This window comes from Sarcophilus harrisii, chromosome 6 (assembly GCF_902635505.1).
Source record: "Sarcophilus harrisii chromosome 6, mSarHar1.11, whole genome shotgun sequence".
NCBI classification, from domain to species: Eukaryota; Metazoa; Chordata; class Mammalia; order Dasyuromorphia; family Dasyuridae; genus Sarcophilus; species Sarcophilus harrisii.
The window spans coordinates 98,485,950-98,503,252 of NC_045431.1; the positions used below are offsets into that span (position 1 = coordinate 98,485,950).

Sequence of the window (17,303 nt, forward strand, 5' to 3'; positions counted from 1 at the left end):
CTAGGTGGTGCGGTAGATAGAGCACCAGCCTTGAAGTCAGGAACACCTGAATTCAATGTGACCTCAGACACTTAATACTTTCTAGCTGTGTGACCTTGGGCAAGTAACTTAACCCCAATTTCCTCAACAAAACAAAAAACAAAGCAAACAAACAAACAAGTATACTTCAATCTGTATTAGGATATGTCCATTCCTTCTCTGGAGATGGATAGTTATTTTCATCATAAGTCATACAGAGCTGTCTTGGATCATTGAACTGCTGAGAATAGCTAAGTCATTCACAATTGTTCATCTCACAATATTGCTGTTACTTTGTACTTAGTTCATTTCACTTTGCATGAGCTCATGGATGGCTTTCCAAGTTTTTCCTGAGAGCACCCTGCTCATCATCATTTTTTATAGCATAATAATATTTATCATAATCACATACCACAATGTGTTCAACCATTTCCCAACTAATGAGCATCCCCTCAATTTCCAGTTTTTTTGTCCTGAGAAAAAAGCAGATATAAATATTTTTGTATATATGGATCCTTTTCCTTTTTTTAATTTTAAATATCTCTCTTTTGGAAGAGTCCAAATAGTAGTACTGTTAAGTCAAAATTGCTAAATATGTATGGTTTTATAGCTCTATGGGCATAATTTCATATTGCTCTATAAAATGACTGAATCAGTTCACAATTTTACCATCAGTGCATTAATGCCTCATTTTTGCTACACTGCCTCCAACATTTGCCCTTTTCCTTTTCTGTCTTATTAACCAATCTAATGGGTATGGTAGTAAATCAGAATTGTTTTAATTTTCATTTGTCTAATCACTGATGAATTAAAAGTATTTTTATATGAATATTGATTTGATTACTTCATCTGAAAATTTCATATCTTTTGATGATGTATGTATCAATTGGGGAATGAGTCTTATTTGTATAAATTTGACCTTTAGTTCCCTATATGTCTGAGAAATGAGCCTTTGCAAGAAACTGGAAACTGAGTGGATGCCCATCAGTTGGAGAATGGCTGAATAAGTTAAGGTCTATGAATGTTATGGAATATTATTGTTCTATAAGATATGACCAGTAGGATGATCTCGGAGAGGCCTGGAGAGACTTACAAGAACTGATGCTAAGTGAAGTGAGCAGAACCAGGAGATCACTGTATACAGCAACAAGATTATACAATGATCAATTCTGATGGACATGGCTCTTTCCAACAATGAGATGATTCAGATCAGTTCCAATAATCTTGTAATGAAGAGTGCCATCTACACCCAGAGAGAGGATTGTCAGAACCGAGTATGGATCACGACATAGCATTTTCACTTTTTGTTGTTGTTTGCTTGCATTTTCTTTCTCTTTTTTTCTGTTCTGATTTGATTTTTCTTGTGCAGTAAAATAATTGTATAAATATGTATGCATATATTGAATTTAAAATATATTTCTACCATGTTTAACATATATTGGACTACTTGTCATCTAGGGAAGGGGGTGAGGAAAGGGGGAAAAAATTGCAACACAAGGTTTTGCAAGGGTTAATGTCAAAAAATTATACATACATATGTTTTGAAAAATAAAGTTTTAATTTAAAAAACAAAGAAAAAAGAAATGAGGCTTTGTTATCAGAGAAAACTGCTTCAAAAATTTTTTTGGCTAATTGTATTTCCTCCTACTTATTCTATTCTCTCTCTCTTCTCACCCTGACCCTCCTCAAAAGCATTTTGCTTCTGATTATTGTCTTCCTCAATTTGCCCTTCTCACTATCATCCTTTCCCTTTGAGGAAACAGCCTTTTAAAAGAGTAGATGACTTGTACTTGGTTCTTCTCAGAGGTTCAGTGATCCAAGGTAATCCTATACATTTGGGATACAAGATGATCTGCATCCAGAAAAAAAAAACAAAAAAAAACAAACCTATGGAGCTTGAATGTAAATCAATAAATGCTACATTCACTTCTTTTTTTTTCCTGTCCCATGGTTTTTCCTTTTTGTTCTGATTTTTCTCTCCCAACATGATTCATAAAGCAATGTGTATTAAAAAATTTTAAAATATTCTTACTTTTAAAAATAAGAATAATAAAAGAATTATTTTCTTTTTTTCTTGCTGAGGCAATTGGGGTTAAGTGACTTGCCCAGGGTCACACAGCTAGGAAGTGTTAAGTATCTGAGACTACATTTGAATTCAAGTCTTCCTGACTTCAGGAATGGTGCTCTATCCACTGTGCCACCTACTTGCCCCAAAAGAAGTATTTAAAAAAAAAAAAAAAAAAAAAAAAAAGATGACTTTTAAGAATTCTTTTTTGTCTGTGTATACCCTTTGATCCAGCAGTGTTATTGCTGGGCTTATATCCCAAAGAGATTTTAAAGAAGGGAAAGGGACCTGTATGTGCAAGAATGTTTGTGGCAGCCCTCTTTGTAGTAGCCAGAAACTGGAAACTGAGTGGATGTCCATCAATTAGAGAATGGCTGAATAAATTATGGTGTATGAATATTATGGAATATTATTGTTCTGTAAGAAATGACTAGCAGGAAGATTTCAGAAAGACCGGAGAGACTTACATAAACTGATACTGAGCGAAATGAGCAGGACCAGGAAATCATTATATACTTCAACAACAATACTATATGATGATTAATTCTGATGGGCATGGCCCACTTCAACAGTGAGATGAACCAAATCACTTCCAATAGAGCAGTAATAAACTGAACCAGCCACACCCAGGGAAAGAACTCTGGGAGATGACTATGAACCACTACATAGAATTCCCAATCCCTCTATTTTTGTCCGCCTGCATTTTTGATTTCCTTCACAGGTTAATTGTACACTATTTCCAAGTCTGACTCTTTTTGTACAGCAAAATAACTGTTTGGACATGTATACATATATTATATTTAACTTATACTTTAACATATTTAACATGTATTGGTCAACATGCCATCCGGGGGGAAGGAGGGAAAAAGTTGGAACAAAAGGATTTGCAATTGTCAATAATGAAAAATTACACATGCATATATCTTGTAAATAAAAGGCTATAATTAAAATACACACACACACACACACACACACATTTAAAAAATAATTCTTTTTTGTGAAAACCTGGTTCAGTGGATTTGCAGGTAAAATAGAACAAACTTTTTAAAAAGTTAATTTTGTTGGAGGGGATGTCATAAAAGTGGGATACTAATCATTGTTGGTGAAGTCATGAATTGATTCAACCTTCTGGAGAAACAACACGATACTATGCCCAAAGGGCTATCAAACTATATATACCCTTAAATCCAGTATCTCTACTGTCTCAAAGACTTCATTTAAAAAAAGAGAAAAGGACTCACTTGTGCAAAAATATTTGTTATAGCCCTTTTTGTGGTGGTAGCAGCAAGGAACTGGAAACTCAGTGGATACCCATCTACTGAATAAGTTATGATATAGGAAAGTTATGAATTATTATTGTTCTATAAGAAATGATCAGCAGGATGATTTTAAAGAGGCCTGGAAAAACTTACATGAACTGATGCTAAGGGAAATGAGAACCAGGAGATCATTGTATACGGCAACAGCAAGATTATCCTATGATCAATTCAGATGGACATGGACATCTCTTCAACAAAGAGATGATTTAGGCCAGTTCCATTGGTCTTGTGATGAAGAGAACCATGTACACTCAGAGAGAAGACTGCGGGAACTGAGTATGGATCACAACATAGCATTTTCGCTTTTTTTTGTTTGCTTGCATTTTGTTTTCTTTCTCATTTTTTCCTTTTTTGATCTAACTTTTCTTGTACAACATGATAAATGTGAAATTATGTATAGAAGAATTGTACATGTTCAACATATATTAATTACTTGCTGTTTAGGGAAGGGGATTTGGGAGGGAGGAAAAAAATTTTGGAATACAAGATTTTGCAAGGGTGAATGCTGAAAACTGTATGCATATGTTTTGAAAATAAAAAGGCTTCAAAAAGAAAAAAGAAATAAGTTAATTCCTATACTAAACTTATTTTCAAAAATTGAGGTGAAAATCATTAAACTCATTTTATAAGAAAATATCATCCTAATATGTAAACAATGGAAGGATAAAACAAACAGAAACACATATAGATAAATATCACTGATAGCAATTTTTAAAGCAAAATCCTGGTTATGTTTTGCATAACTTCACATATGCATTCTCAATGTCAGATAAGGGTGGATGTGGATGATGGGAAGGAGAGAATCTGGAACTCAAAAGTTTTAAAAACAAATGTAAAAAAAACTGCGTAACTGGGAAAAATAAAATATTAAAAAAATAAAAATAAAATCTTGATTAAAGACTATAGCAATATGTTCAAAAAGTCATTCTCTATACTCAAACTGAATTCATACCAAGGCTATAAGGACAGTTAAAAATTAGGAAAAAATAACAAAATCCAAAAGTATCCATATCACATTATTTTATCAATAAAAGAAATGTTTCTGACAAAATACCACACCAGTTTATGCAAAAAACTCAACCAAATAACAAAGGAAAACAAGAGAAAAACAAAAAACCCTATCAAATTGAAACCTATGAAGACAAAGTCACAGAATGACTATTTTTAAAAATCTTAAACTACATATTTAAAAACAAATAATAATATTATCTATAATGTGAAGACAATAGAATCTTTCTCTATAAAATACAGAGATAAAGCAAAGGTTCCCTTTCTTCCCAACACTGATTTAGTTCTAGGAACACTACAATAGGACAATAATGCACAAACATAGGCAAAAACAGAACAGACCTTTCTTATTTGTTGAAAACATGAGGACTAACCTAAAAAGATCTAGATAATTCAGGAAAAAAAAACCCCCAACCCTACTCAAGACAATTTTAGTAAAGTAAAAAAGACACGAAATAAATTCATAAAAATAAAAAAACATTTTTCTACAGTAATAAGAAATATTCAACAGGAAATAGAAAGGAAAAATCCCATTCCAAAGAATGGATACTTTAAGTATCTGGGAAACATTCTATTAAGGCATGGTCAAAAACTGCTTAGATGCAATTACAGAATGTTCTTTAAAGAATCATTCAAATGAATATAAACTGTTTTTTCTTCCTGGGTTATTTTTACCTTCTGAATCCAATTCTTCCTGTGCAACAAGAGAACTGTTCGGTTCTGCACACATATATTGTATCTAGGATATACTGTGACATATTTAACATGTATAGAACTGCTTGCCATCTGGGGAGGGGATGGAGAGAGGGAGGGGAAAAATCGGAACAGAAATGAGTGCAAGGGATACAGTTGTAAAAAATTACCCTGGCATGGGTTCTGTCAATAAAAAGTTATAATTATTAAAAAAAAAAAAAAAAAAAAAGAATGAATCATTCAAATAATTGACAGAAAATGTAGTGCTTACGGCAGAGTCATGACAACATAATAAAAATGTGATACTACCTAAAATCATTTATAGATTCAAGACTATAATGAATTAATTAAGAAGATACTTTATACAGTCTGACAATATTATAACAATTCATTTGTAAAAACAAAAGGTCTAGGATCTCCTTAGAACTAATAAGCAAAAGTAAGAATAAATAGGGAATGGCATTTCAAAGTCTCAGATTATACTGTAAAGCACTCATCATAAAAAAATCTGGTATTGATTAAAAATTGTAAATAAGTAAATAAATATTTATAGAGCATTTACTCCATGACAGGTACACTGTGTTGAGCAGTTTACAAATATAAGAAGAATCAAAAGCAGTCACTGTAATAACCCAATTTTGATAAATAATTTGAGGAATAGCTTCCTATGTGATAAGACTTATTAGGAAAACTGGAAAACAGTTTAGTAGGAATTAAATCTAAACCAACATCAACCATCATATCCCAATAAGCTTAGAATTGAAACCATTCAAGTAACAGAACCAAATAAAGTACCTTTCACAGCTAAGGTCAGGAAAGCATTGTTAACAAAATAAGGTTTATGAGCAATTATAAAAGAGGAAATAGATTTTTTGATGACATGAAATTAAATCTGTTACATAAAACGTATCTGATAAGAGTTTAATATCCAAGATATATAGAAAGTGTGAACATATATGTGAGCAGTAGTCAAAGGTTCTAAAAATAGTTCTCAAAAGAAAATTTACAAACTGTTATAACCATGTGAAACATAATCCTAAGAATAAGAGAAGTTCAAAACAAAACAACCCTAAGATTTAATTTTATGCCCAGTAAATTAGAAAAGATCACAAAAAAATAGGAATAGTAAATGTTGGAAAAATTGCAGAAATCAAGAAGTAGAGCTGCAAATTAATCTAATGATTATAAAGTAAGCTGAATTATACCAAGAAAGTAAATAAAGTATCCACATTTTTTGACCCAAAGATTTCATTGGCAAGCATACATCTCAAGAAAGTAGATCTCATAAATACCAAAATATAGATAGAAGCACTGTTTTGTAAAAACAGAAAACTGGAAACAAAGTAGAATCCCACCAATTAGAAAACAATTGTGGTATATGAATACACTGCAATATTACTGCATTATAAGAAAGTGTAATTGTGAAAAATACAAAGAGGGGAATAGTATAAACTTACACAAAGTAAATGGAAACAAGAAAATAACATATATACTGACAACAATGTAAATATAAAGAACATACTACTAACAAAACAAAAAAACTGCAAGTTGTGAACAACTAAAGAGTGGCCTCAGACAAGAGATGTGAAAGTGAAAGTACTTTCCTTACTTGCAAGGAAAGGGGACTCTGGGTAGGGAATACCACATTTAACATCAGATTTAATTGATGTGCTTGTTAGTTTTACTAGACTTTTTTTTTTTTATTCTTTGAATCTTTGTTTCAAGGGTTGGCTGATTGAGAAAAGAAAAAAGGGACATTATAGGGAAAAATAAACAAGAATTAAAAAAACTAAATGTGTTAACAATGCTGCTTATTATGGTAGTTATACCTGTTTGCATCTTGAAGGTGGCTTCTTTTCATGGAATTTTTTAGGCATTTCGATTGCTTTCTTATACGTTAAAGGCACTCCATATTTAGCAGCAGGCTTTGTAATTTTCTGTGCAGGAATAGGAGATGCAAAGATCTGTCCCTGAGCAGGTCTTTTGGCTACACAAAAAAAGGACAAAGACACAAATTATATAAAAACGAAATCTCTCTTTAAGGGACTCTTCATATCACAATTTTAATTAAAATTCTTTCAGACTGTAACTCTTGGATTTTAATCACTTAATTTCTAACTTATAGACACCTTTACTTAAAAAAACAAAACAAAACATAATTGCTTCCAGTTCATATAACTCAATCTAAAGTCATAAACACAAAAATTCAACTAATGATGAGTACAGAAGCTACAACACAATTAACACTAAATAATGATTATTGATGATGATGATGATGGCTGTTTGAAGGAATATCAACAAATACATTGGAAGTTCAATCTTAATATACTGCCACACTGCAGAACAAATCAGAACTTAAACATTTATGCCATTCAGTGGTTACCTGATCAGGATTTTCTTCTAACAACAAAGCCATATACCTCAGAATAGAACTATATTCAGGTAACTACCAAATTTCAATAGAAAGGACAATTTACAAAAACCATAATAATTAGCCATTAATGTAAAAACTATCAATTTGTTATGTTCTTAAATGGTAACTGAATCATTAGTAATAACTATGACATAACTTTAAAAAGATGAATTAGTACAGAAGATTTGTGATTGAGGAATAAAGATTCTCAATTAAATCCCTACCTCAGCACTTAACTGAAAGGAAAACCAAGTGAAGGGATTGGCGATTTCACTAATTCAGGAATTACCTCCCATAAGGCGGCTTCAGCACATTTAAACCTGTCCATCAGGTATGACTATACATATGCTACCAGAAGTTTGGCAGAAGACAGTAACCCAGGGTGTTAGAAACCTTTTTTGCTTTCTTTAAAACCACAGGAGTGTTAGGGAAGTACTCTAGTAACTTGACATCCCCTAATTATGCCTCATGAGCATTCCACCTTTTTTTTTTTCCTTCTAAAATTTCTTGGAATCTCATTTTCCTTCTCTTTAGGGCTCCTTGGCAAAGGTACCACATCCCTTTCTACTGTCTTCTGATACATTTAATTCTCGAAAGGAAGATGCACAAGTAAAATAAGTATTATAATATCTAAGTATTGAAAATATAGGCCTCGGTTTTCATGGAGAGCCTAGCATCCATAAAAGAGCTCTGCCATTACTAAAAGCAATTCTGGTAACCTATTCCTTTTTTTTTTTTTTTTTCTGAGGCAGTTGGGGTTAAGTGACTTGGTAACCTATTCTTTTGCTCAATTTTGGACTCAGATCACTTTTCATCTGTTCAGTCAGTACAAGATATACATGTTGTAGAGCTCAGCAGAGTGACTGGCCCATACTAGATTCTCAACTGTGAGCTAACTGCCTCTAAAGGGTATTCATTGAAATCTTGGTAGTACTCATTTTTCATCCACTTAGCCTTTCCTTGCAGATGAACAAACCAAATATTGTTGTGTGATGAGAGATTTCTTTTAGAAGACTCTATGATGTTCTGATGCTACTTACAATCAACAAACATTTGTAAACAGCAGCATCTGCAGGGCCTATTCATTCACAAAGAATCCCTCCTTAAGCTTGGAGCTGAAGCTCCTCTATCACAGATAAATACCTTTGGCAAACAAAATTCTCTGTTGTATGCCTCATATGTTGTCTGAACAAACTTATTTCTGTTACTACATCTTCCAAAGGATCTCGATGTAAGGATGAAAAACACCTTGTTATAAAATAACCTATAAGACACGGTTTTATTGTGAGGATTTACCTATTGCTAGACTCTAGATGACAGAAATAACTCCATATTTTACTATTGACTGACCTGTCTAAAAGACAAAAACAAGTCTAAAATAATCTAATTTAACTATAGTATAATTTGAATTAGTATCTCTGCATCCTCAACAATAACAAAAATATTTTAATTTCAACAATAAATAATTCATGTAATCCTGATCAGGTAACCACTGAATGGCATAAATGTTTAAGTTCTGATCTGTTCTGCAGTGTGGCAGTATATTAAGATTGAACTTCCAGTGTATTTGTTGATATTCCTTCAAATAGGCTAACTTCCTACTTCAGCAATTTACACATCTTCCATGACTTGCTCCTCTACTCCTCCTCTTGTTGTTATCACTATAGTTGTTCCAAATATATGTTTAAAAACTCCAAAATATCTTTATCTGATCATATTCTTTTATAATTCCATTTTTCTCTATGCATTACAACTCTTATGACTATTCTTCATCCTCTGTTACTTCTAATTCCTCAACCTCTCAGTATTTTATTATATCTTATTCTTATCATTTGACCATTTATCATTTGAGGATTGATTCAATTTAACAAATTTAAATTAGTTCCCTAAAATATATTGGAAAGAGGATCTATATCAGTAACACTCGCTACACAATCCACTAGTTCAAACTGTACTATAGTTTTAGATTTTTTTAAAAAATGAAAAGAATCTGAAGACATGTTTACCTGGTAGATGATGAGCTCCAAATTTGTGAAATGCTCTGGAACTAAATTCTTCAGCAATAAGCTTAGATGAAAATGAGAAAAAAATATATAAAAAAGTTATTCTTTAAAAAAAAAAAAAAGAATTTCTTTCTAAAGTAAAAGTGGAGGATTAACATAGACAAAATATCATGTACACTGTCATATAAGATCACTAAATCTTATATTCTGAATCATATATTTTGCTGGGTTTCTATTCTAGATTAAGAGTGAAGGAAAAAGGAAGAATGATTTAACAGAAACGATTGCGATACAAAAACATAAGATCATCAACAAAACATTTTACTTACAGACATACTCACACACACAGAGCAATAAAACATTTTCCTTCTAACGACAAAACAATCTAATGCTGTGACCCCTATATGATAGCGTATGCAATATTGACATCTATAGTCCACATGCCTACTCTACCAAAAGAAGGGAAAAGTGCCTTTTGGAATCAACATTGGCTATTGTAATTAATCTCAATTTTGATGTATTGTTTAATTTATATTACTTCAATCACCATGTATACTGCTTCTTGTATCTATTTTTAAATTTTTTTTCACTCTATAGATTTTCCTATTTTTCCCTCTATTCCTAAATTCATTTCTTATTACAGAATAACATTTTACTACATTCATATGCCACAAGCTGTTCAATTATTCTCAAATATTTGTTTCTAGCTTTTGGTACCATAGAAACAAGTACTGTGAATATCTCAGTGTATGTGGGAACTGCTTGGCTTTCTTATTAGACTTATGGCTGTAAGGGTCTAAGCCATTCAATCACTCCTCTAAGATAGCTCCAAATTGTTAACGAGAATGAAGTACCAATTTATATCTTCAAAGCTATATTATTATACTCCTCTCTTAGTGCCCTTTGAATAATTACTATTTCCATTTTTGTAGTCAATTTTAAATTGTAGCAAAAGATAAACAGTTGTCTTAATTTATATTACATTATTAGTGATAATTTTTAAATAATGTTTTCAACTAATTGTTCAAAAACTGTATTTCTTCTTTTAAAAACTTTTAATAATTTTGAGCCACTTCTCTATTACAGAATGGCTCTTATATATTTCCATCAATTCTCTATGTAACTTCATTATCACACTTTTAGTGGAAATATCCAATGAAAAGATTTCCCAACTCTTCTTACCTCCTATAACCTTGATGGCTTATCTTTTTATTCTAGCTCTCTTTAAAATTTTTAAATAAAAATGGGAATTGTCAATTTTGTCTTTTGTGATCTACTTAATTTCTTGTAAGTTGTGGTTTCTCCTTTTAGCCACATTGAATTGAAAAGCATCACCTTGTTCTCATTTTGTAAAAGAAATGATTTTTTAAAAATATTCAGGCTAGCTGTACCAGATCTAAAATTATATTATAAAGCAGCGGTTACCAAAACCACTTGGTATTGGCTAAGAAATAGACTAGTTGATCAATGGAATAGGTTAGGTTCAAAGGACAAAACAGCCAATAACTTTAATAATCTAGTCTTTGACAAACCCAAAGACCTCAGTTTTGGGGATAAGAACTCACTATTTGGCAAAAATTGGAAATTAGTATGGCAGAAACTAGGCATTGACCCACACTTAACACCCATACACCAAGATAAGGTCAAAATGGGTTCATGACCTAGGCATAAAGAATGAGATTATAAATAATTTGGAAGAGCATAGGATAGTTTACCTCTCAGACCTGTGGAAAAGCAAGGAATTTATGACCAAAGAAGAACTAGAGATCATTATTAATCACAAAATGGAAAATTTTGATTATATAAATTGAAAAGTTTTTGTATAAACAAAACTTAATGCAGACAAGATTAGAAGGGAAACAATAAACTAGGAAAACATTTTTACAGTCAAAGGTTCTGATAAAGGCCTCATTTCCAAAATATGTAGAGAACTGACTCTAATTTATAAGAAATCAAGCCATTCTCCAATTGATAAATGGTCAAAGGATATGAACAGACAATTCTCAGATGAAGAAACTGAAACTATTTCTAGCCATATGAAAAGATGCTCCAAGTCATTATTAATCTAATCAAAGAAATGCAAATTAAGACAACTCTGAGATACCACTATACACCTGTCAGATTAGCTAGAATGATAGGGAAAGATAATGAGGAATGTTGGAGGGGATGTGGGAAAACAGGGACACTAATACATTGTTGGTGGAATTGTGAATACATCCAGCCATTGTGGAGAGCAATTTGGGAACTATACTCAAAAAGTTAGCAAACTGCTCATATCCTTTGATTCAGCAGTGTTACTACTGGGTTTATATCCCAAAAAAATCTTAAAGAAGGGAAAGGGATCTGTATTTGCAGGAATGTTTCTGGCAGCCCTCTTTGCAGTGGTCAGAAACTAGAAACTGAGTGGATGCCCATCAATTGGAAAATGGCTGTATAAATTGTAGTATAGGAATATTATGGAATATTATTGTTCGGTAAGAAATGACCAGCAGGATGAATACAGAGAGGACTGGCGAGACTTACATGAACTGATGCTGAGTGAAATGAGCAGGAGCAGGAGATCATTATATACTTCAACAACAATACTATATGATGATCAATTCTGATGGATGTGGCCCTCTTCAACAATGAGATGAACCAAATCAGTTCCAAAAGAGCAATAATGAACTGAACCAGCTACACTCAGCGAAAGAACTCTGGGAGATCACTATGAACCATTACATAGAATTCCCAATCCCTCTATTTTTGTCTACCTGCATTTTTGATTTCCTTCACAGGCTAATAGTATACTATTTCAAACTCCGATTCTTTTTGTACAGCAAAATAACTGTTAGGACATATATGCTTTAACATACTTAACATGTATTGGTCAACCTGCCATTGGGAGGAGGGAATGGGGGGAAGGAGGGGAAAAATTGGAACAAAAGGTTTGGCAATTGTCAATGCTATAAAATTAGCTATGCACATAACTTGTAAATAAAAAGCTATAACAAAAACATTTAAAAAAAAATTCAGGCTACATATTAAATGGAACCCCTACAGCATCCTACTCTTATTCCTCATCAGGGTGTATAAGTGAGCACAAAAAGTACAAGTTTGGCAAGTTCAGGATAGTTACAGTAATAGAATATGTCTATTTTTTGAGATCTAGTTTAGAGTGGAAGAGACTATCACCAGAGAGCTGGTCACCACTTCGATATGAATTCTTAGGCCATGGCAACTCATGAAATAAAGAAAACTTCAAAATGATCCTCCATTCTCTGCCATGTAATCTATAAATGAGGGGGATCCAAAGGGTAGAGTGTGTTAAAAATAACAATTTTTGAATCTCCTAAGAACATCATTTTAGCTGGTAGTACACACCATTTGAAATCATTATCCTGTGACCAAGAAGTGGATAAATTACTGCAGGGACTAAACTGTTAATCTTGAAAAGTTATTATAAATATAACCAAGAGATAAAAGGAAGTTGCAGCTAAATAGAAGGATGAAACAGCAAATAACAGAATTGTTAGAGCTGGTAAACCCAAAGATCAATAATAAATACGGCATAATATATCGGCCATTTTACACTGCAATTCTCACAATAAGTATTTAAAAAATCTGTCACCAATTTATGCATAAATACCAGTGGCAAAAGATAAAAGGATAGAGAAATTCTACAAAGACCTTGATAAAATCCTCCAAATTAAGCCACCATATATTTTGCCTGTAGTAATATAAATGCAAATATGGTTATAGTGAAGGATGATAAAAAAAAAATGGCAGAAAATATGCATCAGGAATAAAAAATGAGAGAGACCAAAGAGTTACAAACTACACAGAAAACTCATGTCTATATAAAATGAATATATTTCTTAAAAGCTGGAAAGCAACTGGATGTGATTAGCACCAAATAATTTAAAAAACTGATTGTATTCTAACAGACATGAAACTACTTCTTACTGATGGAGGGATTCATTCCCCAAACTGCTATTTTATTTAGAGTCACACCACTGACTTGTTAAAGCAAAGATCCAAATTAATTACAGCCTATAACATAATTCAGAAAATGATATACAATTAAAACTATAAGCAGATCTTTTTAAGCAATCTATCAACAGGAGAAATGGGAAACTGAAAGAAAAATGGAGTCACTCAGATTTCATTTCCTAAAATTTAACAAATACAAATCAAGTGACATATACACAAGAAGATCAAAACAAAGATTTTTATAAGACTTTATACTGGCAAGGTAAACATTTAAATTCTTAACACCACAACTTAATGAATCTAAACTACTCTCTGTTTTATTATACTAAAATTCTTGTGGTGATGTTATATGGTTTCAACTCATAAAATATCCAAGTTCTAAATTTGAAGGACACTCAAAGGCGGAATGGAGAAGTACAGAACAGGCCTAAGCAAGCAGCAGGATATAATAAATGGGACAGAGGAAAGGCAACATTAAGAATGTATTACAAAAATGTAAAATTGGGAGGAGGAAAAAAGATGGAACAATAACATAGTGAGAGATATAACTGATGGAAACCATGCCATCTTGAATGGTATTCATGAGATGTTTCAAGATATTTAAAGGAAGATATTTTAGTATGCTGTGCAGATTCCCCATGGCAGATTTAAGGAAACACATACACAAAAGTCATAAAGAATGGGACTAAAAAAATTTATGAATTGCTATACTAATGCAATAGCTGTAACTTGTCATTTAAATTTTAGAAAATATCAGTTTAATTCACATCAGAGAATGTAAAGAAATAATGCATAGTTTGTAACCTATAATGAACCAACAATTTATTAAATGTTATATCTAATCTGATTAAATCAAAAACATACCTCAGGTGTAAGAAACTTTTCGATACGTTTGGCTATAAAACTTCTCTCCAATATGGAGTTAACTGATGGTCTATCCTTAGGATTCCTTTTAAATAAATGAGAAAGTAAACTACGGAGATCATAGGAATAATGCAAGGAAACAGGAGGAAAAGATCCAGAGATGATCTTCAGTACCAGGTTTTTCATATTGCCAGCTTCAAACTGGAATTATAGGAAAAAAATGTAAATAAACAGATCAAATAGGTCCACTTATTAACAATTATGTTCTGTTCTCCTACATTCAATTTAATTTAAATTTTTGAAAAAATTTTTAAATTTTGAGTTCTAAACTTCCATCCTCTAGTCCTTCTTCCACTCACTGAGAAAGTAAGCAATATCTCACCATACATGTGAAATCATGTAAAATCTACATTTGTATTAGCTGTATACTATAACTATTTTCCTATGTTCCCATAAACTTAGACTATTAATAAAATTTCCTTTCAAATATTCAATTCCTCATGAGTTCTTTAATGAAAAACATACTTGCTTCACTATTTCTGGATTTCATATAGAATATGATGCAATTTCTAATGAAAGCAAATGGTAATATTCAGCTGTTTTTTTTTTAATTCAGTAAGTGACAAGATAAGACTAAATATTTAATCAATGTGAAAAACTTATGTTGACAAAATCTGATTTTATAACTCAGAAAAAGTGATAAAGTATTATCCAAAGGCAGCAAAATCATTGGCATGTTTTTTTCTACTACAAAAGGTAATGCATGAATCTTGCCCTTTCCAGCTAGAAGTAGGTTATTCTTATGTAGGCACCTGCAGCATATAGCCAGAAAGATTTTTGGCAAACGTGGATTCTCTAAAATTCTCCAAATTTCTTTCCCCCAATAAAATTGAAATCAAGATGTTATTTTAGAGCTCTGATTTCATTTAAGCTGATTGTTTTGTGTTAACATTACTAACATTAGGCTTAAATTATACCACTATAAATGTAGAGGACAGGAGTGAACTGAGATCTCTATCAATGGTTAAAAAAAAAAAAAAAAAAAAAATACTCTAAAGACAAAAAATAGCCTCCAGTTCATTGAGACCAAAGGAAAACTGGAAAATTAAGCTTTGTTTTTCAAAATAATAAAAACCAAGTTTGTCTTGCATTAAGAAAGCTCAATGAAATATAAGTTGGGGCAGGAGTGATCATCTGGATATACTTTAAAAAGGTACTTAGTAAAGGATTTATTTAGTTTAGTGCAACTAAATTTTTAAATAATTTGATTTACACACTTTGAAGCTTTCAAGAATATCCTAGAAAAGTCTAAAAGCAGAGAAATATACTTTTTTTCCTATTATTCTCTAATGCAACTTGTTTCTTTTCTTTTTGGTTAGGCTAACTCCTACTGATAAAAGGAAACAGCAAAAAACAAAACAAAACAAAACTTACAAAAACAAAAACTCCACTAAATTATAAAACTCAATCCTAATTAGAGATATCCAATTTACCAAGAAGAAATTTATGATACAATTGGTTTTCCACGTGTCCCATATTGGAGGTCTTTAGCTTAATGGGAGAACACTGAAGGTCTGAATGGACTAATCAAATCTGCAAATGGCTATTTGTTGATGGTAGATTAGAGAGGAACAGGACATTTCCACTTCCTCATTCCCTGCCAAATTAGAAAGTGAATCAAGGGAAATAGGTATTGAATTTTCTTTTTTTCTTCTAGCAGAGAATGACATAGCTAATGGGATGAAAAAGAAAAAAAAAAAAACCCACCCATCCCAATTCTATCTAAAATGTGAGTAAGGCAAAGGACATCTGATTCTACCACACTTTGCTAATAATGACTGCTCTTTATCACTTGGCTATAACTACCTTTTTATGAAAAGTCTCTGAAAAAGAAATATGAGTATACCTTTGCCCACTGTCATTCACTAGTTACATAAAAGGTCAGTTTTAGATGAAAAAATAATGTGGAGAGAGGAAGGGATTTGAGAGCACCTATAGAAATAACATTATGAATGGAAGATATGATCCTGAGACTAAAATTTGGGCAAAAAAAAAAAAGCTTCAAAGATATTTACACATAGCTGAGACTCTATAATTTTTACAATGATAATACTAACATTTTCATCCTTCTAGTGTCCCTGGGAATTAGGATTTTCTTACTTTGTCAGTAGTCACTCTTAGCATCTGCCCATTTTTGCCTCATCTATGTTGAAAAAACTAAGAAGTAGCAAAGTTCAAGGATGAAGAAAGACAGAAGTAGAAATGGGAAGGTGAGCTCCCTTGAAACTTATTAGTACTGCTCCAGATGTGCTCAAACAACTGCCTTCTTATCCTCTCTAAACTATTAAACATCCCCTGACAGGCTACTAGCATTATACAACATCAGTTAGGGAACATTTCTGTTTCAATGGACCAGGTGGGGTTTGGGTGTAAGTATTTATGAAGTTAACTGTAAAACAATTTGGTTGGGACAAAGTTCTGCAAAGATTGTCTTGTTATCTGAGAAGATATATACATGGAAAGTATGCATTCTAATTTTTTATACTGCCCATCATATTCTGGTACTAAAGATTTTCTAAAAATAAATCTTAAAATCTCATTTTAAATGTATTTAAACTTAAAATAAAAAAAGTTCAACTTACGACCAAAGAATAACAAGAGAACATTCTAAAATGAAAAATGCATAATTTTGACTATATTAAACTGAAAAGTTTTTGCACAAACAAAACCAATGTAACCAAAATTAGAAGGGAAGCAGAAAGCTGGTAAAAAAATTTTTTATAGGGGCAGCTATGTAGTACAGTAGATAGAGCACCAGCCCTGAAGTCAGGATGACTTGAGTTCAAATTTGACCTCAGACACTTAATACTTCCTAGCTGTGTGACCTTGGGCAAGTCACTTATCCCCAATTGCCTCAGCCAAAATAAATAAATAAATAAATAAATATA

General features: G+C 32.0%; 1 protein-coding gene across 8 annotated transcripts in view; it reads right to left on the reverse strand.

Annotated features, from left to right (window-relative positions):
• Positions 1 to 17,303, reverse strand: part of NEK1 (NIMA related kinase 1) — a 152,125-nt gene that overhangs the window by 99,525 nt on the left and 35,297 nt on the right. For all 8 annotated transcript variants that reach the window (XM_031941991.1, XM_031941987.1, XM_031941993.1 and 5 more), the window contains exons 10-12: positions 14,356 to 14,556; positions 9,523 to 9,583; positions 6,933 to 7,090 (exon numbers count right to left, since the gene is read on the reverse strand). In XM_031941991.1, coding sequence (XP_031797851.1) covers positions 6,933 to 7,090; positions 9,523 to 9,583; positions 14,356 to 14,556 — 420 coding nt within the window. The remainder of the gene's footprint in view (positions 1 to 6,932; positions 7,091 to 9,522; positions 9,584 to 14,355; positions 14,557 to 17,303) is intronic.